At 37.4% G+C, this 25,511-nt stretch overlaps 1 protein-coding gene across 3 annotated transcripts in view; it reads right to left on the reverse strand.

The window, feature by feature from the left end:
• Positions 1-1,155: 1,155 nt before the first annotated feature.
• Positions 1,156-25,511, reverse strand: part of LOC121380852 (rap guanine nucleotide exchange factor 4-like) — a 111,675-nt gene continuing 87,319 nt past the window's right edge. For 2 of the 3 annotated variants that reach the window (XM_041509846.1, XM_041509842.1), the window contains exons 18-29: positions 23,764-23,858; positions 21,962-22,089; positions 20,663-20,809; positions 19,829-19,926; positions 17,764-17,889; positions 16,433-16,611; positions 14,648-14,738; positions 13,871-14,009; positions 7,625-7,689; positions 5,313-5,367; positions 4,645-4,702; positions 1,156-3,433 (exon numbers count right to left, since the gene is read on the reverse strand). In XM_041509846.1, coding sequence (XP_041365780.1) covers positions 3,361-3,433; positions 4,645-4,702; positions 5,313-5,367; positions 7,625-7,689; positions 13,871-14,009; positions 14,648-14,738; positions 16,433-16,611; positions 17,764-17,889; positions 19,829-19,926; positions 20,663-20,809; positions 21,962-22,089; positions 23,764-23,858 — 1,254 coding nt within the window. In that variant the 3' untranslated portion in view covers positions 1,156-3,360. The remainder of the gene's footprint in view (positions 3,434-4,644; positions 4,703-5,312; positions 5,368-7,624; positions 7,690-13,870; positions 14,010-14,647; positions 14,739-16,432; positions 16,612-17,763; positions 17,890-19,828; positions 19,927-20,662; positions 20,810-21,961; positions 22,090-23,763; positions 23,859-25,511) is intronic. The other variant, XM_041509843.1, reaches the window with a different exon arrangement.

The following is a 25,511-nucleotide window of genomic DNA, read 5'->3' on the forward strand; positions in this document are numbered from 1 at the left end:
TCATTAGCTCTGGGTTGTTATTATATTGTTGTTGTAAATTAACTACTGCGGCAAGTACATTTGTCAGCGTAGTGTTAATACAGATTCCAGAGTGTATTGTGTTTTGTTGTGTTTTCTAGTGAACTAAACGTGCTATATATATATATATATATATATATATATATATATATATATATTTATATAAGATCTTATCTCTGATATACCTAGTGCCGAGCTACTCGGGTATTGGACTGCCCGATAAAGAGAGATCTAATAGATATACAGTTAGAAGAGATATTTGGATAATCGTGTTTTATTCAGTTACGGGTATTATAGGATCCCCGTGACAACGTTGAAGGTGTAGTGCTGTGCTGAAATACAGATCTTGAGAAGCCGGACCCGTCTGAACGAGAGAGATAATCAGACTTGGGTACAGTTCAGTCGTCATGGGTTGGTATAGTGGTGCGGACAGGCCCGACTCTGGAGGATACGAGATGGTATCACAATAAAACAAAGTAAAATCTAGAAAGAGTAGATGGGGCCGACCTCGCTTCCTATTCTTCTTAGAGTGGGGCGGTCAATCTTCCGGTGCTGCTAGGACAGGCTCGGACATGTAGAGATTAAATGCGAACAACCGTTGCGTTCTGCAGAATGGCCGTCATACAAGTCACGAAAAAACCCAGGTCAACATAGTCGGACGGAGAAATGACGTGGAGGCAAGGAATCTCGCTAATAAAGAATCCAACCTGGTGGTGCAGACTGTCGAAACGAGAAGCGTTCCCACGTTCAATCAGTTGCAATGGTCGCATACATCCCAGTCGAAAACTTCACTTCGCTGACAAAAACAACAAAAGTGTAGGATCCCCAAGTCGAGCCGCGAAAGCACGTGCAGTGTGCACAAACACGTCTTACCGCGACGAGCTCCAGACTGGGACAAGAAATTTTAGTCTCAGCATATAGCGACTCAGTTTCTGTAGTTTATTTGCCAAGACCATAAATCGCTGAGCGCTTGTGCTATTTATTTACAATAGGTAACATTGGTTTGCTTCACAAAATGAACTCTATCACAGTATTTGTATGTTAACTCTCTTTACTTGTTTCTGTTCACTGATGAATTGTCGGGGGAAAAAGAAAGAAAGAAAAAGAATGATTCTTTTAAGGACTGTATATCATATTCCTAGAATTTAGGGGTAGTTTTTATGTGTTGAAATTTTTTTCTTCTTTTTTTGTTTTTGTTTGTTTTTATTGTTTGTTGGGGGTTTTATGTTTTTTGGTAAAATTTTAAAATAAAATATAAACTCTCTACCTATGGTCAGTGACTTGCAGAAAAGCACTTGGCATTGCCACACGTTGCATCAAGCTATGGGGTAAATAAGATGCACATAATACCATGTCATTCTGTTTCTGGAACTTACTATACACTGGATTCAATCACAGTTTTAACATCTTCATGGACAAGTATTTAACAGAAACCATAGACACTCAGAGGTCTAGCTACTTTTTAATTATTTAAATAGGTAGAGAACTACAATGATCAAAAACCAAAATGAATAAGTTGGTGCAATTTTAATGCAGTTCTTACAAAACAATGGTTTTAAAATCTGATTCAGCATGAATAAATTATTTAAATATATACAGATAACACATGGCACTTGAATAATAAAAATTTGCATCCAAGTCTGAGATTGATGAATACTATATATGTAAGAAGGCTATCTGAAAGCCCACTCAATTGTTTACTGTTAAGCTGGTTTTCATAAAATCTGTAGCAGATCACTGACCAATGCAGACAGATCTGTCTCATACAGTTTGCAACTGCATTCAATTAAACATTTCTTTGGTGTGCATCAATTGTCAGCCATCTGCTTAAGATTTTATGACAACCAGGATTTAGCATGTAATAGGACTGACAACCTTCAGTCTTGGTCAACATTGCTTAGCCAAACAGCAGTCCATCAGGAGACTCCCAGCCAACATCATAGACGAATATCCCGACATGAATGACTCTTTAGAATAAAGTATTACCATTACACAGTTGTTTGTTGTTTTACACACAACCTGCTGTGTGTAGTCAAATACTGGAGAGCAACACTGTTGCAGCCTGTAGTTCTCACACAATATGCTGCTAAAAGAAGGATTCTTGACAGTTGTTGATACGATGTCATCCATTCCTTCAGGATTCTTGACAGTTGTTGATACAATGTCATCCATTCCTTCAGGATTCTTGACAGTTCTTGATACAATGTCATCCATTCCTTCAGGATTCTTGACAGTTGTTGATACGATGTCATCCATTCCTTCAGGATTCTTGACAGTTCTTGATATAATGGACATCAATGTTTTGGAATTATTATGAATTTTTTTATCACATTACAGTACTCTTTGATGACCTCGTATTAACAGAATGCTGTCTGACACGGGACCAGAATTGCTCCCAATTTCTTCACAAAATGAAGTCACTGGCAGACCAGACAACATGCTGTCCTTGGCTGGACTTTTCACAACGTGCAGTATCTTGGTAACGCAGAGACAATCAAACATGACTCTATTTAGCAGTTGTTGTGAGTTTATGGCAGCTTTTGACATCAGTGTCTAGACTACAGTCAAGCAATTCTCTTCACAACTCTTTTGTTCACATGCATCATTTAGCAATTGCTGACAATATGCAATTTGATATGACGACTCAACAACATACAGTTTTAGTACTCTTGTTGACAGTTTCTAGAAGAACTATTCACAACCATTGGTCTCTGACCATTCTCTTGATAACATGCAGTTCAGGAGATCTATTGGAATGTTTAAAGACTGTAGTCCTAGCTAGACTGTCTACAACTCTCGTTTTGCAGTTCTACCAAAGACTGGATTCACAAGTTCACAACCGAAGACTTTCAACAACACACTGTCTTGTGGTTCTACATGTATATTGACAAAACAATCAATTTGGAGATAATCACAGCTTCACAATCGGTTTTTCTACAAGACACGCACACAGTCTTTCATGTCTGTTCACAACACTCATTTTGGCTCAATTCAACAGAATCACCAGTCTTAGGCTGAAATATTACCTTAAACTATGTTCCATAAGAAACACATTCCATGTCTCCACAAGGTTTTGATTAGATAATAAACTGATATTTCTCTTTTGACAAATCCATGTTTTGATGTACCGTTAAAAGGAGAACACTTCATAGCTGTTACAAGGAGAACACTTCATAGCTGTTACAAGGAGAACACTTCATAGCTGTTACAAGGAGAACACTTCCTGCCAATTAATGCTTAATCCGTTTGAATTCAAATGTTCCATCGTGGCATGTTCTTATATTTGTGAACCCCCACCCCATCGCCAAAATATCAACAATACAATTTCAATTCCTTTTGTTATCATGTCCTTCTTGGTTCAAGTTTGTGAGAAAGATGAGTTAATGTCCGTTGATTGTCAATCACTGATAGATTTCTGAAATGACAATTAATTCTTGTTGGTATCAAATTCTATTTTTAAAAAAACATACTTACAAATCAATATATCTTAAAGGGACATTCCTGAGTTTGCTGCATTGTAAGATGTTTCCGACTAATAAAATATTTCTACGATTTAACTTACATATTAAATATATTTTCCGGTTTAGAATATCAGTGTCTGATATTCATTGTGTTACTGGTCATCTTAATATTTGTAAGAAGCCCAAAATGGATTTTGTCTTCAAATAATTTCGTACGTACGAAAACATTATATTTTTGGAAATAAAATGAAATTTAACCTAGTACAAATATTAGAACGATCAGAAACATGTTTAATATACAGCCACTAATATTTTATGCAGAAAAATATATTTGATATGTGATTACAATCGTTGAAGTCTTTTTTAGTCGATAACATCTTAAATAGTGCAGCAAACTCAGGAATGTCCCATTACTGATAAAATATTTGTCTTAAATGCTTTAAATTAAAAATGTCACAACAAAAATAATAATTTTAAGCCATTTACACATATATTATGCAGGAAAACTGGATGAAAAAATGCATTTATTATCATAATCACTCATAACACAATTAACTAGTTAGTGTACTCAGATACAATTCTAACAGGAGCAGATCTGTGATTTTGTAAAGAGGCGTGTCACAAAATTCTAAAACGAGCAATTTGAATTTATCAAAGGCAAATGAGCTGAGCTTCCAGAAGGATTGAGATCTGTTGTCGGGTTCGAGGGAATGCTCCCATCAGAATATTGAAATAAAGATACTCAGAGTTGAGTTTTCAAGGCAATTTAGAGTTAATTAAAAAGGCATTTCAAAACGCCGACCCCTGTAACACCCCTCAAGACCTGCCAATGTGTAAGATGCATATAACATAACATAACATAACACAACATAACATACATTTTATTGCCAAAGGAAGGAAATGGTTTATTTAACGACACACTCAACACATTTTATTTACGGTTATATGGTGTTGGATTATTGCCAAAAAGAGACCTACAGTACATGGTCTTAATTAAGCAAGATTGTGACAATTTGATCATGTATAAGAGATAAAACTGCTACATAACAGTTATGGCTGTCGCACCGTCAAGCAAATATTATTAAGATAGGATGTGGCATGTATACAGAGACAATAAATGGCAAGTGTTCACAAATAAAACTAGTATAAGTTCTAGTCAACTAACCTGATGTAACTGCGAACATCAGGGGAAGATTTCACTGTCAGAGGTGGAGCTTCAAGTTCTGAAGATAGAAAAAAACAAAAAAACATTTACTGACATTCAAACAATTGGTTTTTTGAAGAATTCTGGATTTGTTAAAAAAAAATACAGCTGTGTTTTATTATGCCCCATATATGGCAACATCCACATATTAAACACTGCATTAACAAATTCCTAAAGCTAATAAAGATCATGACAATTATTAAAATATCCATATTCAATTAAATCTTGTATCAGTAATATAAACATATGATTAAACCTTGTATTTGTGATAACTACCATAGTTAATTGAATTATAATTCAGTAAATTCCCACTCATTTGTTGTAACATCCAGTTACGGAAACACCATATTAAACCTTGTATTTGTGATAACTACCATAGTTAATTGAATTATAATTCAGTAAATTCCCACTCACTTGTTGTAACATCCAGTTAAGGAAACACCATATTAACAAATTCTTAATAATGACAAACCTTACCTTTAACTGAATTCTACACTTATCAAAATAACTACATGACATTAAGTGTATATTTAATTTAAATTCCATAACTATCTATAGTATGCTTGTAAGTGTCATAACATCCATAATTAATTGAACTCCATGGAAGACAATGTGTTTTGAATGCTTACCCATTTGCTGACTACGACAGAACCGGACAGTTCTCAAGGTTTGAGCAATCATATGCTGAAATGGCAAAAAAAAAAAAACATTCTGACTTTATCTAGTTATTACTAACCAATAATATGCCGAAATCATGAAAAATCTTTCCTTAGAAAACAAAGTGTACTGACATTTAGTTATTACTGGCCAGTTCTATATGTTGAGGTGTCAAATGAAAAACCTGTCATTAGGAAACAAGCTACACAGACATTATTTAGTTTTTAATGACCAAATTACATGTATGTGCTAAATGCAGAACCAATTTTTTTGTGTTTACATCCTCATTAGAAAACATATGCATACCAACATTATTAGATTTTTGCTTTTGAGGTGCACGGAAGTGCTCCCATTACTACTAACCCTATCAGTTCAATCTGAGAGGGTGTGAAACAACAGACATCATGTCTCCTCTGACATTAATTAGTTTGAGAAGTGAGATTCTCCCTCCATAAGATTTAATTTTGAGAAGTGTGATTTTTCACACTCCTGCATTATTTGCATACAAAATGTGGATATTTAGATAAAAATAATTTACTGTTCATGGAATTAATTAGAACTGTTTACTTGATAATATATTATATGACTGGATGGATGGATGGATGGATGGATGGAATATATACTCTTCAAAAAAAGAAACGCAAAACCACATTGTCGTAACATTTGGAGAATTGATTTAATTATTGAATGGTGAGTCCGATAATTACCAAATGTTGCAGGATTGTTCACAATTCACTCTAGTCCATTGTGAGTAAGTGATAGGACACACCACCAAGGTCAAGGTCATCTGGAGTCAATACCGGGTGTGGCCTCCGCGTGTGTTGACAACTGCCTGGCACCGCCTGCCCATTGAAGCAACCAGAGTATGGATGACGTCCCGGGGGATGGTGGCCCACTCGGCCTGCAAGGCTGCTGCCAGCTCGGGCAGGGTCTGGGGCTGTGGTTGTCGCTGTCGGAGGCGTCGGTCCAACTCGTCCCATAGATGCTCAATTGGGTTCAAATCCGGTGATATCGATGGCCAAGGAAGGACATTAATGTTGTTGTTCTGTAGGAAAGCCGTTGTGAGACGTGCTGTGTGAGGCCTGGCGTTGTCATGTTGGAACACTGCGTTGGCGTTGGCCATAACTGGAACGATGTGTGGCCGGAGGATCTGGTCAATGTAGCCCTGTGCATTCAGGTTGCCCTGCACATGGACCAGGTCAGTTCTGCCAGTGTGTGAGATGGCTGCCCACACCATGACACTACCCCCGCCGAATCTGTCCACTTCCTGCACGCAGTTTTCCGCATAACGTTCACCACGACGCCTATACACGCGACATCTTCCATCATGACGTCGGAGCAGAAATCGGGACTCGTCACTGAACCACACCCGTCTCCATCGCAGTTGAGGCCATTGTCGATGAATCTGGCACCACTGCAGTCGGAGTCGACGGTGTTGTGGTGTTAAGATGACACCTCGAACTGGACGTCTGGCACGAATTCCTACCTCACGTAGGCGGTTCCGTACGGTCTGGTCGGATATCCTGCGCAAACCTGGTATTGCTGCGGCTGTGGAGGTGGCAGTAGTCAATCGTTCCCGAAGGTGGCGTACCCGGATGTAGCGGTCCTGCCCGGGGGTAGTGACCCGTGGTCGACCGGATCTAGGGAGGTCACGTGTTGATCCATGTTGCTGGTAACGGTCCCACAGTCTGGAGATGGTGCTTGGGGACACATGGAATGCCCTGGCAACGGCCGTTCTGGATTCGCCTGCGTCTAGTCGGCCGATGGCATTGTTTCTCTGCGGTTCACTGAGACGTGGCATGTCCTGGATTGTCAACTGTCGGCCAGATACAGAGGCCAGGCAAGCGAACACCCTGCACTTTTATACTGTCGGTGTTCATGTTGCACGTGCAGACAACGCACGTGCAGTGGTGACATGGTTTGCACGTGGCTGCGTTTTTGCGAATATTCACATTTTGGAACTTTATTGTACAGTAGCTGCGTTTTATCGAATGTAACCGTGGGAATGTGTTTGGGACATGCAATGACCTTATATTCACAAAGCATGAACCGGTAGGAAACATAAAATCGGAGTTATAACCCATTTGCACCCTTTTGCGTTTCTTTTTTTGAAGAGTATATGAACAATTAAATGAACATATGTTTAACAAAGTCCAACAGGAAAAATACATTAGTTAGTAAGTGTCAAAGGTAAATGGATCAGCATCAACATAATGGGTAGAAAAGTGGTCTGATATCATAAGATGAGAATTATCTGAGAAACATTCACTAACTTATAGCTTACCATTTTCTCAAAGTTAATAAGGCTTTCATAATATGTCTTGTTGCCTTCGTGTGTGAATGTCATATCTGCAACGACAAAGTGTTTTTAAATAGTGCATGCATTGAAAAGAAGTCTGTAGTATGTATGGTGATATATATAACTATATGTATTCCGACATGTAACATATACTAAAAAAGAAACAATTGTATTCAAAGATCTAATAAGTAGTATTATTATCCACATAGTTCAAGATATTCAGGGAAATATAACCAGTATGATCCATGTAGCAATGTCATAACTTAATGCGGCTTCCCCAGTGCAAACGTTTATCAAAATGACGTCGTTTCGTCATCTCTTTGTAGTTACGTTTGAAACATTTTGACATGGTCCAAGCTTGCTATTCACGAATATGATATTTTGGATAATGTGGATAATAAAGAAATTATTACACTTGTGTGTGAATCGTACTGATTTGACAAAACTCGTGTCAGGATTCATGTATTACCCTTGCTCTTGCTCGGGTAATACAATAATCCTTGACACTCATTTCATAAAATCAGTACAACACACATACTCATATAATAATCCAGTGTTCTCGCTGCTCCATTTAAGCGGGGGCGCCCCGCCCCGCTATTCCATTTTGCCGCCCTCCTTTCACGTTCCCCGCCCTCCTTTATTTTTGAGCGCCCCTCTTTATTTTCCAGCACCTATCTCTGCTATTTCCAAATGCACTTTTTTCCACACAAAAAACAACGATCAGTCTGCACACTGGACATCAAAGGAAACAAGCCGCGTTGTGTACGAAAAAGCAATTGACGAAACATTTACGACAGTTACCGTAACGTAATTTAACAGTATTTTTAACAGCCTCTATTTTGTCCAATATCTGTATCCATTTGTATGTTTGATAGACACACTAAAAGTTATATTTTATGTAAGCAATGAAAACATTTAATTTTTTACGGATTCGTCAATCTCCGATTGAAAAAAACCTGTCACGTGATCAGAACGGTCATTCTTTCTTTTGTTTCCACTAACTATCGTTTGATATTTTGTCCTCAGTTGCAGATATAATTGGTTGAAACTGATGATTTTTACAGGGGTGCACAAATCGGTTGTCCGCACACCCGGGACAACCAAAATATGTTGTGGGCAACCATTCTTTGTCAAACAGTTGCCCGGACGGGCAACCAAGAAATTAATAAAACAAGTAAAATGAAAAACAAAACTTCACGACACTCGGACAGTCACGGGCAATTCAAAAGTATCGAAACTGATAACTTGACTGACAGGCGATATAAATATCCACCCTAACGCTGCCATCCACTCAGCATCCACCATGCATGATTTTGACGAGTTCAATGCAGACAGATACGTTTCAGAATGGTGGTTATTAGCAAAGGGCACAAGACATATGAAAGGCCACAGACTACACCAACAACCATCCAGTTCTGAGCAAAAAATTTGGCTAAGCCATTTTCTATCTTCCGATGTGAACAATCGGTTACATATTCTATCCGACACCTAACATATAATAATAATACCAAATATTAACAGGGATCTCGCGACTGGTAACGAGAAGCGGTGTCATCAAGAATTCAGCATAACAGTGTTTGCTTATTTTAATAATCACAGTTATTAATTTTAACGGCAACATGTATGCAAAAAAAGTCTGAAAAATCTGTAGCGTGTTATTTTAACTCTGTAAAGTCTTTGAGCCAAAGTAATAAAAACGGACCGAAATTGCGTGTGAGTTTCAGTACACATGCTAGTTCAGGGCCAAAGACGAGTAGGCTAGGACCGAGTTCAGCTAGACCGAGCAAAACAAAAATGTCCGCTAAACTGGTTTATGCGCTTCACGTTAAACCCAATGTCCACGTCGGGAACCAATCACATAGTTCGCGAATGTTTGGAAAACGTTCGTTGGCTGTTCTCAGTGTGCATATCGGTCACGCTTGACAGTCAGCCAAGACTGTTACAGACATTAAACAATATGATTACACGCAAGTAAATCTTGATGTAAATTTGTGAGAAAAAACCTCACCACCAAATAGTTGTTCGCATCAATGAATACTTAATTGTTGTTTCATTTGTTTATTTCCTTTGTCTTTGTTAATTTCGCACTCATGCATTTCGCGATCGCGGGAAAGGAACATGCAGTATTTATACAAATTGAGGTTAAACGTACACTGAATACAATTAGTTAAAAATAATCATGATATTTGTTAGATAAAATATTATATAAATTTGTTGACTGTGAGGTGGCATCTCAAAAGTTAGCTAGATTTTAAAAAGACCGTAAAATTTGAATGCATTATCTTTTTAATCAAAACCTTTTAACGTAAAGGGATTGTAGTCATAACGTGAAGTCAGCATTCAAGGTTACGTATTTTACAAGCTGAAATCAACAACAAGCATGTAACACGACGCGGAAATCAACAAAATGGCGCAAATTACGAAATTGTTGGGGTGTGGAATAGATGGGTTACTTTAAAATACAATTAAAAGCAGTTCAAACCAAAATAAAGATTGATATTTTACAGAAATAATGAGCACTGTTTAAGAAAAGAAGAGTATTGGCTCTCAGATTTTTATTAATGCCATAGGCCATAGAATTTGGGGGGTGTTTGCAGAGGGCATTGTCTCCCAACTGCATATCTCCCCTCATCCACTGAAAAATCAAAGTAGGCTAATATATTAACTGCCCCTACCCCCATTGCTGTCTTTGATTTTGATCAGTGGGTAATTTTGTTATTCAGATGTATTCCAGTTTGTACATAATTAGCTGAAAAAGATGCATTTTCATATTCATATATAAATACTCTATACAGTACTACACAGAACAATTTTGGCTAAAACATTTTCATTATGGCAAATAAAAATCCCATTTGGCAATTTTTTTGGCTACAAGTATTTTTAATCCTGGATGAGCCCCGAGTTCATCAAAGTATTATGACTGACAGCCCAAACGAGATCAAACCGCCTCTGTGGATACATTCAGCTGATTGGGTTTTTTCTCATTCCAAACAGTGCACAACAACCAGACAAAGGCTGTGGTATGTGCCTTCCTGTCTGTGGGAAAGTGCATATAAAAGATCCCTTGCTGCATTAGGAAAAATGTAGTGGGTTTCCTCTGATGACTACGAGTCAGAATTACCAAATGTTTGACATCCAATAGCCGATGATTAATTAATCAATGTGATCCAGTGGTGTCGTTAAACAAAACAATTTTTTTTTCAGCCTAAGCGAAGATGAGCTGTAGTTAAATAATGTTAAAAAAGAAATAAAACTAAACTGATAAGTAATGATAATAATAAAAACATTTTAAATTTCAGTTTCATTTTAAAGACAGATCAAAATTATATTCATAAAACTTTTTATGAAATACTCTATGTGGGCAACCAAGAGATGATGTTGGGCAACCAAACTTCAGCTACTGGTTGCCCACCGGGCAACTATCACAATTTCACATTTGTGCACCCCTGTTTTTATTTTCTGTTATTCTGTTTATTCAGCACTTCTTTATAAAATATTGTAAACTTTTCATTTTGATGGGATATGAACGCTTATAAAAACAACGGAAGTGGTAGTGTATTATTAAAATCATTTATCTTGAGTGCCAAATAATATATACACTGTCTTTACATAAACAAAACTGGCGAAAATCAGCTGGTGATAATATTTTATCACAGCGATCGATTCATTCGATGAAGATGGAAATAACAAAAATGTATCTGACATTAGGAGATCACTTTACAAACATCTTTATTGTTTTTCGTATATATTGAAATCTTTATTAAAAATAATAATATTAAAACTTTGATCGGTCCAGCAAAACCGGAACTGCCCGTGAATGTCAGACCGATATCATCTTCGGTTCAATTAAAAGATGAGTCTTTTTTTATAAACCTCTTTGCACTTTTTTGTAGGCAAAATAAGGAGTATGTCTTTTCTTAAAGTCTAACAACACACAACAATATGGTAACCAAACTACTCCCCCCTCTCTTTTTTTCTTTCTTTTCTTTTCGTTTATTGGTGTGGGTTTTATTTATTTTTTGAAGGGTGTGGTGCCGAGCGGCCGCCCTCCTTTAATTTTCACCCAGCGAGAACACTGTAATCTCTATTTACTTAATACCCCCGGTACTAATACTTTAACCCCAAATATATAATTTATTATCAGTTAATCTAACTAAAGTAAATAAATAAAAAACAGTTTTATTACTGCTTTTTATAGTACAGTGGATCATGCTTTACTTGCAAAACAAAATTATAATGGCAGCTGGGATTGGGAATACCAAGGGAAGTAACTATTTGAAATAAAGTCCATTTTAAAAACATGTACCATCTTCTGGAGGGCAAGCACTCATGGTAACCTGCAATAAATTCAATATACATCATACTGAATTGATTGTGAGTGCCAGCAAGTACTCACCTTCTGAATACACTACTGGTTTTAATTCCACAATATTACACTACACCGTTACTGACAAAAACGTCACAAACTGGGTTCGTCAGTGTGGTTTGTACATTCTATTACACTAAATAGAATATGCTTGTATCTAAGATGCACATAAATTGGCTGGGGTCTGGTGATTTATTTTGTTTTACATACTTCCAAGTATATAAATAAACTGTGTTGATGTCCTGTATAGAATAAAGTGGGAACCTATGTAACAGAATATGAAAATAAAACATGTAGAGCTAGTTTAACAGGAACTAACCTTTCATGAGCAGTGGCATGAATGAGATCATGGGAGGTGAGACAGAACTAACCTTTCATGAGCAGTGGCATCAATGGAATGATGGGAGGTGAGACAGAACTAACCTTTCATGAGCAGTGGCATCAATGGAATGATGGGAGGTGAGACAGAACTAACCTTTCATGAGCAGTGGCATGAATGGAATGATGATGGGAGGTGAGACAGAACTAACCTTTCATGAGCAGTGGCATGAATGGAATGATGATGGGAGGTGAGACAGAACTAACCTTTCATGAGCAGTGGCATGAATGGGATGATGGGAGGCAGAACTAACCTTTCATGAGCAGTGGCATGAATGGAATGATGATGGGAGGCGAGACAGAACTAACCTTTCATGAGTAGCGGCATGAATGGAATGATGGGAGGTTAGACAGAACTAACCTTTCATGAGCAGTGGCATGACTGGAATGATGATGGGAGGAGAGACAGAACTAACCTTTCATGAGCAGTGGCATGAATGGAATGATGATGGGAGGTGAGACAGAACTAACCTTTCATGAGCAGTGGCATGAATGGAATGATGATGGGAGGTGAGACAGAACTAACCTTTCATGAGCAGTGGCATGAATGGGATGATGGGAGGCAGAACTAACCTTTCATGAGCAGTGGCATGAATGGAATGATGATGGGAGGCGAGACAGAACTAACCTTTCATGAGTAGCGGCATGAATGGAATGATGATGGGAGGAGAGACAGAACTAACCTTTCATGAGCAGTGGCATCAATGGAATGATGGGAGGTTAGACAGAACTAACCTTTCATGAGCAGTGGCATGACTGGAATGATGATGGGAGGAGAGACAGAACTAACCTTTCATGAGCAGTGGCATGAATGGAATGATGATGGGAGGCGAGACAGAACTAACCTTTCATGAGTAGCGGCATGAATGGAATGATGATGGGAGGAGAGACAGAACTAACCTTTCATGAGCAGTGGCATCAATGGAATGATGGGAGGTGAGACAGAACTAACCTTTCATGAGCAGTGGCATGAATGGAATGATGATGGGAGGCGAGACAGAACTAACGTTTCATGAGCAGTGGCATGAATGGAATGATGATGGGAGGCGAGACAGAACTAACATTTCATGAGCAGTGGCATGAATGGAATGATGATGGGAGGAGAGACAGAACTAACCTTTCATGAGCAGTGGCATCAATGGAATGATGGGAGGTGAGACAGAACTAATCTTTCATAAGCAGTGGCATGAATGGAATGATGATGGGAGGAGAGACAGAACTAACCTTTCATGAGCAGTGGCATCAATGGAATGATGGGAGGTGAGACAGAACTAACCTTTCATGAGCAGTGGTATGAATGGGATGATGGGAGGTGAGAGAGAACTAACCTTTCATGAGCAGTGGCATGAATGGGATGATTATGGGAGGCGAGACAGAACTAACCTTTTATGAGTAGCGGCATGATCGGAATGATGGGAGAAGAGACAGAACTAACCTTTCATGAGCAGTGGCATGAATGGAATGATGGGAGGCGAGACAGAACTAACCTTTCATTAGCAGCGGCATGAATGGGATGATGGGAGGCGAGAGTTTCGCGACGGTCAGTCTGTACACTCGGTGATTGCGTGACGGGTCCATCACGGTCTCAAACTCGGCAAACATCCTTTTGAATTTGTTAGGCAATTTCTGAAAGAAACAAAAAAAATCATAAAGTAATGTTACTCTGCTTCTACAAAACAAACTGAGATCAAATTGATTGTATTATAATAAAGTGGTTTTGAAAAGGAAAAGGAGGTTGTTTAACACCCTGTCACATTTTGAACCATAACTGAGATACCGGACTCTGTATGTAAGCCCACATAAGACTGTCAAATCAAATGTCAGAATTTAACGTGCTTATATCAAATTAATGTTCAATCACACTCACTGGGGACACACTCTGACTTGCACCAGAAAATGTGTCCCAAATGAAAAAAGAGGGTAGGAGTAAAAGGAGGTATCTGAAATTTGGAAAACAAATTATTAATGGATACGGTAAAACATTTTATAATTAATAGCCAAAAATAAATTTGTTTGCGTACATTTTAAGGCAATTTAGATAGCTCTCTTTCACCTGATCAATGGATCTTTATTTACCCATTCCCACTGTCAGGACAGCATATACTGCAACATTTGAATCAGATTATTATTCACTTATTTGCTTGAATTAAATATTTTCCACAGCTATTGAGGTCTTTAGTATTTCCAGTATTTAAAAACATTAAATAGCATCATTGTCCCACCTACCACAGTAACAAAGATGATGAAAAACTAATCGTACTTACTTCCCAGGTCTGCGAGAGGCGACTGACGGCAATGTTACTCAGACCCATCACAATGGCCAGGAAAGAATTCACGTTCTGAAACTCCTTACAGCTACAACCAGAAAACAAACATTACATTGAGGCCTTAGAAATACATAAAGAATTCACGTTCTGAAACTCCTTTCAACTACAATGTAACAACCAGAAAACAAACATTACATTGAGGTCTTAGAAATACATAAAGAATTCATGTTCTGAAACTCCTTACAACTACAACCAGAAAACAAACATTACACTGAGGTCTTAGAAATACATAAAGAATTCATGTTCTGAAACTCCTTCAACTACAATGTAACAACCAGAAAACAAACATTACATTGAGGTCTTTGAAATGCATAAAGAATTCATGTTCCGAAACTCCTTACAGCTACAACCAGAAAACAAACATTACATTGAGGTCTTAGAAATACATAAAGAATTCACGTTCTGAAACTCCTTACAGCTACAACGTAACAACCAGACAGGGTTCGTACAGAAAGTGTGAAATCAAATTCAAAAACATTCAAGAACATTTGCGGGTGGGGAAATAGAACTTTTTCAACAACATTTTAGGAGTGTATGTACAATAAAAAAAATTCAAACATCTGAGGTGCAAGCAACAGTTTCTTATGCAGGTCTGACTTGGTGTGGCTTGAACGAACCAATAGAAAACATTGTAGCATTAGCCTATATCAGGTGGCGCCATCTACTGAATCAAACTACCACTAATCCATCAATTCCCGGATCTCCGCTATTTTGTTTGACACAATTCACCGTTTTTTTCATACAAACATTAGCAATGATTGTTTGACAAAATGCCAATAAATATTATCCCATCATACAAATTGTTAGTTACGTGCATGAAAATTCATGAAAATCAGATTCAAGAACATTCAAGAACATCCAGTCAAATTCAAGAACATTCGAGGGTACTCGAACGAAAAAATCAAATTCAAGAACATTCGAGACTTTCGGCGCCCTGTGCGAACCCTGCAACCAGAAAACAAACATTACCTTGAGATTTCTGAAATACATATAGAATTCACGTTCTGAAACTCCTTACAGCTACAACCAGAAGATAAACATCACATTGAGGTTTTCGAAATACATAAAGAATTCACATTCTGAAACTACTACAACCAGAAAACAAACCGTATATTGAGGCCTTAGAAATACATAAAGAATTCACGTTTTGAAACTCTTTACAGCTACAACCAGAAAACAAACATTATATTGAGGTCTTTAAATGTAACAACTTTAAAAAAATCACTATTTCATACACATTCATTATATTTATTGTCAAATGCAAACTGGATGTGACACATTACATCATATCAATACATACCAGCACAAATATTTTCACCTGTTTCACAAATGTTCATTATATATATTAACCAAAAGCAAAATGGCTGAAAATTTTATTACAATACTGGTACCTAATTCACACAGCTCTGTTAAGCTGTCTTAATAACATCGCATCATCCTTGCAAGTGTTTTGCACTTGGCTGTGAGATCACAAAGTTGCGAGAGTTTACTGTCATAAATTAAAGTCCTAGTGCCCATATTTTTGAAAGTATCGTAGTGCTACGAAATCGTAAAACCATCATAAGCTGTGGTGTGTGCTGTAGTTTATTATGTTAATTAGTATTGTGTAACTTAATGTGTGGCGAGTTTGATGCATTTTCACAGCAGTTGGACACGCTTCCTGCTGTTAAAATAGAATTTCTCTGTGTATTGTGTTCATTATTATGATTATGTTATACGTACTGTGCGGCGAGTTTGATGAATTTTCTCAGTAACTGTACGCGTTTGCTGCTGTTGGAACAGAGCACCATCTCCGTGACGACCCAGTACTGCGTCTCATTGAAGTGTCGAAGAAACAGGTCGAGGTTTGCAGTGATCTTCTGGAACTTGTAGCGGCCGAACACCTGGTATATCAGCTCGTACTAAAACACAAGGGAAGACAGTTATAAACTTTGTTTTGATTAATGGCGCCATTATGCCATAATTAATCATTTAAGGATTGTCTGTTATTTCTTTTACGTTCATTGGGGTATGAACAAAAAAAATCATCCGCAAACTGTGTGAATCGGCGAAGTGCTAATAATAACACTAAAACGTCATACTTTATTTTGAATTATTTTTTATTCATAAACAATAATGCTAATTAAGACAACTTGCCCATATAAAATGACGTCATCACATATGACGTTCCCTGACAACGTAATTTTTACGTTCATAGAAAAATGAACAAACTCCTGTTGCTACGTCTGGACCAATCGGATGACGTTACGTTGTAATGAATGTAACAGAAATTTAATTATTAACAATTGGATGTTGAACATCTGACATTTATAATGACACCAGTGTGCAGGGGTGGGGGGGGGGGGGGTCAAACCCTCCCCAACTCCAAGAAAATTAGGTTTTTTTTAAAATGTATTTTTCAGGTGAGCATGACCAGACACCCCCTTAAAAACTTTGCTTGCTATAGCCTAGATTCCCTTGCACAATTTCCTGAACACACTCCTGGATACACAGTTATCAAGAAATCAGCTACATTTTTCCATTAGTAGTTATCTCATAACAGTGTATACCAAATCATACAGGAACTTGCATGACAATGCTATGATGGCTTGCTTGTAATGTACAAAGATCGTATAAAAACAAATTCAGTGCATTAAGTACTGGATCATTTTTGACACAAATATGGGTAATGAGGATTAGGAACAACTATCATCACACTTCTCATTACGTTTTGTAATCCATTCCATAACCTGACTCCAGAGAGCACATTTCAAATGATAATGTTCCTTTCCATTTGCTATCCTCATGCCAAGGATCCATAGTCCAAATACTCCTGGGTGCCGAGTTTATAGGATATTAAACAAGCTTCCATTTCGTATCATGTCCCAAATGACATAAATTTTAATTGTCACAAGCTTTAACTTGGATGATTTTGCTGTACGGTTATAGTGCGTCAATCGATGACGTCATCATGTGACGTTAAAGTGTTACGTCCCACTTGGCGTTCTAGTGGGATGTATCACTTTGATATGTACCAAGATATTTTTAACCATATGGGTAATAAAAACTGTTACCTCATGGACACATACGAAGAGCTCCCAGTCGTACTGCATCAGATAGTAGGCAAGTTCCTTTGTACTCATCATCTCGAGTAGCGTGGACGTCCCACTCGGAGGGCCATCCTGCTCAGGCAGCGGTGTCTGTCAGAAAACAAACTGTTAGTAGTACATAATGTCCACAAAAAACACCACATAAAACATTAAACAATTCATCAAATTTGTGTTTATGTAAAGGAATTTGAAACAAATGTTGATGCAGACAGATAGTAAATGTTATTCCTAGCGCTAAAAAAATAAATTAACCTTTGTTACCGATTTTAACTTTGCAGTCGCCGATTGATGATCATTTAATAACCATTATATGTATACAGTGTTTTGGAGAACTGAAATGTATTTGTTGTTTGTTATTAAATAATTAACAAATAAATAAATATATAAAAGATGTATTACTTTGGGGGTTTTAAATGAAAAAAATAATTAAAAAGTCTGAACATAAAAACAGATATACCGTATATCGCTGTGTATTAGCCGACTCCATGCATTAGCCGACCCCCTAGTTTCACCCTCCAAATCGGCTTTAAAATTATCGACCTTGTATATAAGCCGACCCCCCTATATAAAACTAACCAAGTCAGATGTCTGTGTGGTCTCTACAAAATGACAAAGTACATCTGCTTTCAAACGTCATTTGTCACAGCAAACTTATCCGGAAGCAGTAGCCGATTTCTATTTATAGAAACGGTGTCCGGTTAATTTATTTCTCGTAAAATATAAGTACCAAGATAGCGAAATATACCTAAACATTCTTGATTGCAGCCACACGTTAAAAACACAGTGACTGTTTGCATTGTTGATTGTGCTAATCGGTCTTTTCATTACTAGTCGGCTATACCCTACCATACCCAACCACCCGTGTCGATTAATCCCAAGCCGACAAACAAAACAAATGAAGCTGGAACAATTAACGTGTTCACCGGTTTAGTAAGCAGTTTTGTAATGACACGTGACCTGCGAAGTTTTCCGAAATTGTTTTGATCGGTCACCATTTATTGTTGTTTAAACAGATAAATATTACTAAATAACTTTTAAACACCAACATTTATTAAAGATGAACATATATATACAATTTTAATATCTTTTATTTGTAATAGCTTGTGTTAAAATGCAATATTAAACCTTTATGAAAGCGGAAATGCAGAGCACAATAATGACAATAGATCGAGTCGAGCCGTGACGTCACTATTCTAACTTTACATTTCCAATAAAATGTTGACTCCTTAGATAAGCCGACCCCAGCCTTTGACTTGATAAATTTTGTATCAAAAAGTCGGCTAATACACAGCGATATACGGTACCTATTGTAGAGATTGATTGCATAATAATAATAATACAGATTATAAATATGTAATACCAAGAAATTCTATTTAATTTAATTATTCATAAAGAACAACTAGTCAAAAACAAAAATTTGCACCTGTATCTATTAAGTCATTAACATCCATTCATTGATTCATACATTCATCATGTATCTATTAAATAAAGGGAATTAATTATTTTTGACCACCTTCCCACCCAAACTCACCAATATATATGAAGAGTTTCATCGCAAAATGCGATAAACGCCACTATACACACCCAATCCTAAAAACGTTTTATTCTAAACCACCATAAACACTTCACTAGTTTCTCTGCAATCTGTGATATATCCTCAGACAATTGTATCGCGTTTTGCTGAAAACTGAATTTGAACTTGTGTTTGTCTACGTGTGAACAGTGTCCGAGTGGTGTTCACACAATGGTTTTTAATATGGCGTTTATCGCATTTTGCGATGAAAACTCTTCATGTATTCACAACACTTAAACTGCTAAACATAATGAAGTCAATGTAATTAGTAGGAACATGCAACCATAACCCAATTAAAATTAGAACAAAGCATCTGACCATGGATGTTGCTTCATTTCAAGTTGAGGAGCTTGGGGTGTATATACAGTTTCTATAGGCTGTGACAAGTGTGAATTTGGCTATTAGTTGAGTTGATAGAGCACTAACAAGGCCTCACACAAACAAAGAACAACCTACCAGTGCATCAATGTGTTCGCGAGGGGTGATGAACAAACGTCCATTCAGACTGAGTCTTGTTACTACACCCAGGTCAGTCTCTTTAAATATGACACGCTCTGCAACAAAAAGTTTTAAAATAGTTACAAGACATATTATTTATGATTCTAACACCATAAAAAACAGGACTGATTACATTGTGTTACTTTAAAAACAAAAACAAAAACACTTATGTCAATGATAATAACCACACCATAATTTGCATAAAACAATATACAAAACCACATCATCGATTTGGCTTACACCAAATGATGTGGATCCATCATTGAGTTTTATGAATTTCAAGTCACAACATGAACACACTATTTAATACAACATGAACACACTATTTAACCATTTCAAGAGCTTCCATTAATATATACAGTACTATATGTATTAGTATAATTAGGACTTTATCTTTAGGCCAAACAAAATTTCTGGTCTCTGGTCGGTGCGCGCGATTTTTACCCTCATGCGTCAATGATTTTGGGTTTTTTTTAATTTCTGGAACTTTGGTCTGACCAGAGACCAACCTTTTTTGGGAGGCCTTATTTCAACACTGCATTATTCTCTTCAAGTATGTGATGAAGTCTGCCTTTTATTTACCAGACAATACTTGATGAAAAAGAAAAAACTGAAAGGATGTTAAGAAAGCTAAAAATTCTACACCATATTCAAACTAAAGTAATTTTTAAGTATTTGAGAATCAAATCCAGTCAACTTTATAAAAATTAATTTATACACAAAAACCTGCAATGAGACAAGATGAGAAATCACATCCCTGTTAAATATTATTGACAAACCTACTGGACTTACCTCCCATTGACTTGACCTCACAAAGAACGAGGTCATCACCCAGACTAAGTTTGTCTCCCGCATGTTCAATAACCTGTGCGACGGTCGTGTTCATCGGAAGACGTAGAGAGCTGTACGTATGGTCCGCACAGTAAACCTTGAATATAACTGACAAGCAAATAATATAACATTAGTATGTGTGATCCGCACAGTAAACCTTTAATATAACTGACAAACAAATAATATAGCATTATTATGTGTGGTCCACACAGTAAACCTTGAATATAACTGACAAACAAATAATATAACATCAGTACGTGTAAACCTTGAATATAACTGACAAACAAATAATATAACATTATTACGTATGGTCCGCATAGTAAACCTTGAATATAACTGACAAACAAATAACACAAAGTTATTACATGGAACAGTTTATTTTTTAAAATGTTATTAGTGACAGTCGTTAATCTATCAGAAAAGGAGTAGCAACTGTATAATTTAACATTTTAAAATGTTACTGTATTCATACCCACTGTGGTGAAAATCTCATTATGGACACTATTAAATGATTTTAACAATGAACTTTGAACCCAGACATCTTTAACAAAAACTAAAATTCACTTAGTAGGGAATCCGTTGAATTATGGTTTATTGTACAATCATTTAATTGTACCGATTGAAAGAAATAATGGCTGACAAAATTAGTGACAGCAAACAAAACCCTCATGTATTACAACTACACTAGTCTACTAATAAATAAAACATTTAGTTTACATTACGAAATGTACCCCTATTTCTTCCTGCCATCAGTATAGTTAGACATTCCCTTTTACAAGCCAGGGCAAGTGCTTATAAAACTTCTGGAGTCCAGACTCAATCTCTAATGACGTCACACATATACAATTTGTATGGCGTTGTCATGACATTACTGTCGCAGACTCTATTAGAGTCTCAAGTCTAGACTCTAAGAGTTTTATAAACACCAGGCCTGGTTTGACAAGGACTTACATGTACCTGGCTCACCATAATCATATCTTATTACCAAGAATGTTTTATTTAACGATGCACCCAACACATTTTATTTACAGTTATATGGTGTCAGACATATGGTTAGGGACCACACAGATACTGAAAGAGGAAACACGCTGTCGCCACTTCATGGGCTACTCTTTTCGATTAGCAGCAAGGGATCTTTTATATGCACCATCCCACAGACAGGATACCACATACCACGGCCTTTGCTACACCAGTTGTGGAGCACTGACTGGAACAAGAAATAGCCCAATGGGTTCCAAGTATCTTATTACAAAAACTTACTTTCATCTGATCCTCGGATTGGTTTCTTTTTCCACGAGTTTTCTAACAAGTTGGCTTTGGAAGCTTTTCGACTGAGTATCAACGAGGCACTGATTTTTCTCTTGGTTGTGTTTTCAGTTGGCAGAGAACTACAAACAAAGGCAAACACATAAAGACACTGAATATCATATTATAATTACAAACTTCCCAACATTATATGATTTATTCTATTCTGATTGGATGACATCACTAAACAATTGAATGTTAACCTTCGACAAACCTCAGAAAATGGCGTCATTATGTCAAATGGGACGTCATTACATGAAGCAGGTCCTGAAAAGGATGTTAGAAACTGATTTATGTGTATTCTTACCTAAATAAGTCATGTTGTTTGTAATTATAAAAATTGTTTGTGAATTTATCAATGTATATAACAGTCACAAATTTAGTATAAAATTGCTTTGCTATGCAATATTATACAATTCGAGATATTGGTAAATAAATAAAAAACATGACAAAATTCTTAAATAACTCTGCTTTGTTGTTTGTTCATAGATTACCATAGAAAATATACCGATGAAAAAACCCATAAGGGAACACATAAATAGCAACAGCAAATATTGACTACAACCAAAACGCTCATCCATAATATCAGAAAGTTATCTGTGTTTCTGACAGTCAATGCCACAGACAGTACTCGCACACAGAATAATGATGACACTGTTTGTGGGTCAATGACTGTATTTTATAAACCCACATTACATCTCTTTATTCTATACATGTATAAACTCTAGCAGTAAATTAAATTTGGTCTCCAATACAAAACACCATTTGCTTCCTTATTTCTTTCCATCAGTGTTTTTGCTTTATATAATGTCTATAGAGATGCAGTTTAAAAATCACAAGACCTCAGGCTCATCAATATATACAACACAGATTGAAAGAGAATAATAATAAAATCTACTCAATGTGACCTTGCATACATTTGTGTGTATTTTCTAGTTCCTATATTTTAATATAGTATTTGTCAATAGAAAAACTCAGTGATGGGACCTAGTATTTGCCATGAGTTTCAGTAAGTGTCAAATAAAACTGATTTCACAAGGGAATGATTTTAAAGAATGGGCACACACAACATATCTGTCCAAAGGTATTGACATCAAATGATAAGTTTGTGACTTAATAAAAAGGTGTTACATCCCAGTGAGAAATGAAAATGGGGATACAGTCAGATGCATATGCAGGAATTTTAGAAAGGGGGCTGGGGTTATCTAAATTGTGAGGAGCAAAGTTTATAGTGAGGTTGAGAAATGCTCCCTCGGAAAATGTACTGAAAAAAAGAAATAAGTGGTTTGATCCTCGAAACCCACCCCCTGCATATATGCCTGAGATATTTTCATTGATATGGGTGACAATAGATTTCATCATACAAACTCTGTGGTAAGTAGCTGCTAGAAACATGGTTAAACAAACCTGGTAGAAACATGGTTAAACAAACCTGGTAGAAACATGGTTAAACAAACCTGGTAGAAACATGGTTAAACAAACCTGGTAGAAACATGGTTAAACAAACCTGGTAGAAACATGGTTAAACAAACCTGCTAGAAACATGGTTAAACAAACCTGCTAGAAACATGGTTAAACAAACCTGCTAGAAACATGGTTAAACAAACCTGCTAGAAACATGGTTAAACAAACCTGCTAGAAACATGGTTAAACAAACCTGCTAGAAACATGGTTAAACAAACCTGGTAGAAACATGGTTAAACAAACCTGCTAGAAACATGGTTAAACAAACCTGCTAGATACATGGTTAAACAAACCTGCTTTTAGACTGTAGGATAGATTCAAGTGCTTCGAGGTCTTCCCTCAGTATAGGATAAACACCACTGTCTTCTTCCACAGACTGCACCAGATCCTGTTAAATCAAACAAATAGTTTTAAATAATCCTACTAGATCCAGGTTTTAAATATTGAATTGTAAATACATATAGTGACACCATGAAAGCAAATACAGAATTTTTTAAAACCCAGCTGTAAATATCTAACTTTACAAACAGGTCTGTCAGTGAACACATCTCCAGGTGAGGACACACTGAATAATAGATGTATTGTATAATGAAGACAGTAGCTACCTACTACCTGACAGTAGCTACCTACTACCTGACAGCAGCCACCTACTACCTGACAGCAGCCACCTACTACCTGACAGCAGCCACCTACTACCTGACACCATGAAAGCAAATACAGAATTTTTTACAGTACCTAAGCTGTAAATACTACCTGACAAACAGCTGTCAGTGAACACTACCAGGTGACGGCACACTGACCTAGATACCTGACAGTAGCTACCTACTACCTGACAGTAGCTACCTACTACCTGACAGCAGCCACCTACTACCTGACAGCAGCCACCTACTACCTGACAGTAGCTACCTACTACCTGACAGTAGCCACCTACTACCTGACAGTACCTAACAGTAGCTACCTACTACCTGACAGCAGCCACCTACTACCTGACGGCAGCCACCTACTACCTGACAGTAGCTAACTACCTGACAGTAGCTACCTACTACCTGACAGTAGCTACCTACTACCTGACAGTACCTAACAGTAGCTACCTACTAACTGACAGTAGCTACCTACTACCTGACAGTACCTAACAGTAGCTACCTACTACCTGACAGCAGCCACCTACTACCTGACGGCAGCCACCTACTATCTGACGGCAGCCACCTACTACCTGACAGTAGCTACCTACTACCTGACAGTAGCTACCTACTACCTGACAGTAGCTAACAGTAGCTACCTACTACCTGACAGCAGCTACCTACTACCTGACAGTAGCTACCTACTACCTGACAGTAGCTACCTACTACCTGACAGTAGCTACCTACTACATGACCGCAGCTACCTACTACCTGACAGTAGCTACCTACTACATGACAGTAGCTACCTACTACCTGACAGCAGCTACCTACTACCTGACAGCAGCTACCTACTACCTGACAGTAGCTACCTACTACATGACAGTAGCTACCTACTACCTGACAGCAGCTACCTACTACCTGACAGTAGCTACCTACTACCTGACAGTAGCTACCTACTACATGACAGTAGCTACCTACTACCTGACAGTAGCTACCTACTACCTGACAGTAGCTACCTACTACTACCTACAGACAGTAGCTACCTACTACCTGACAGTAGCTACCTACTACCTGACAGTAGCTAACTACTACTTGACAGCAGCTACCTACTACCTGACAGCAGCTACCTACTACATGACAGTAGCTAACTACTACTTGACAGCAGCTACCTACTACCTGACAGCAGCTACCTACTACATGACAGTAGCTACCTACTACATGACAGTAGCTACCTACTACCTGACAGTAGCTAACTACTACTTGACAGCAGCTACCTACTACCTAACAGCAGCTACCTACTACATGACAGTAGCTAACTACTACTTGACAGCAGCTACCTACTACCTGACAGTAGCTACCTACTACATGACAGTAGCTACCTACTACATGACAGTAGCTACCTACTACCTGACAGCAGCTAA

This window comes from Gigantopelta aegis, chromosome 9, assembly GCF_016097555.1.
Source record: "Gigantopelta aegis isolate Gae_Host chromosome 9, Gae_host_genome, whole genome shotgun sequence".
NCBI lineage: Eukaryota > Metazoa > Mollusca > Gastropoda > Neomphalida > Peltospiridae > Gigantopelta > Gigantopelta aegis.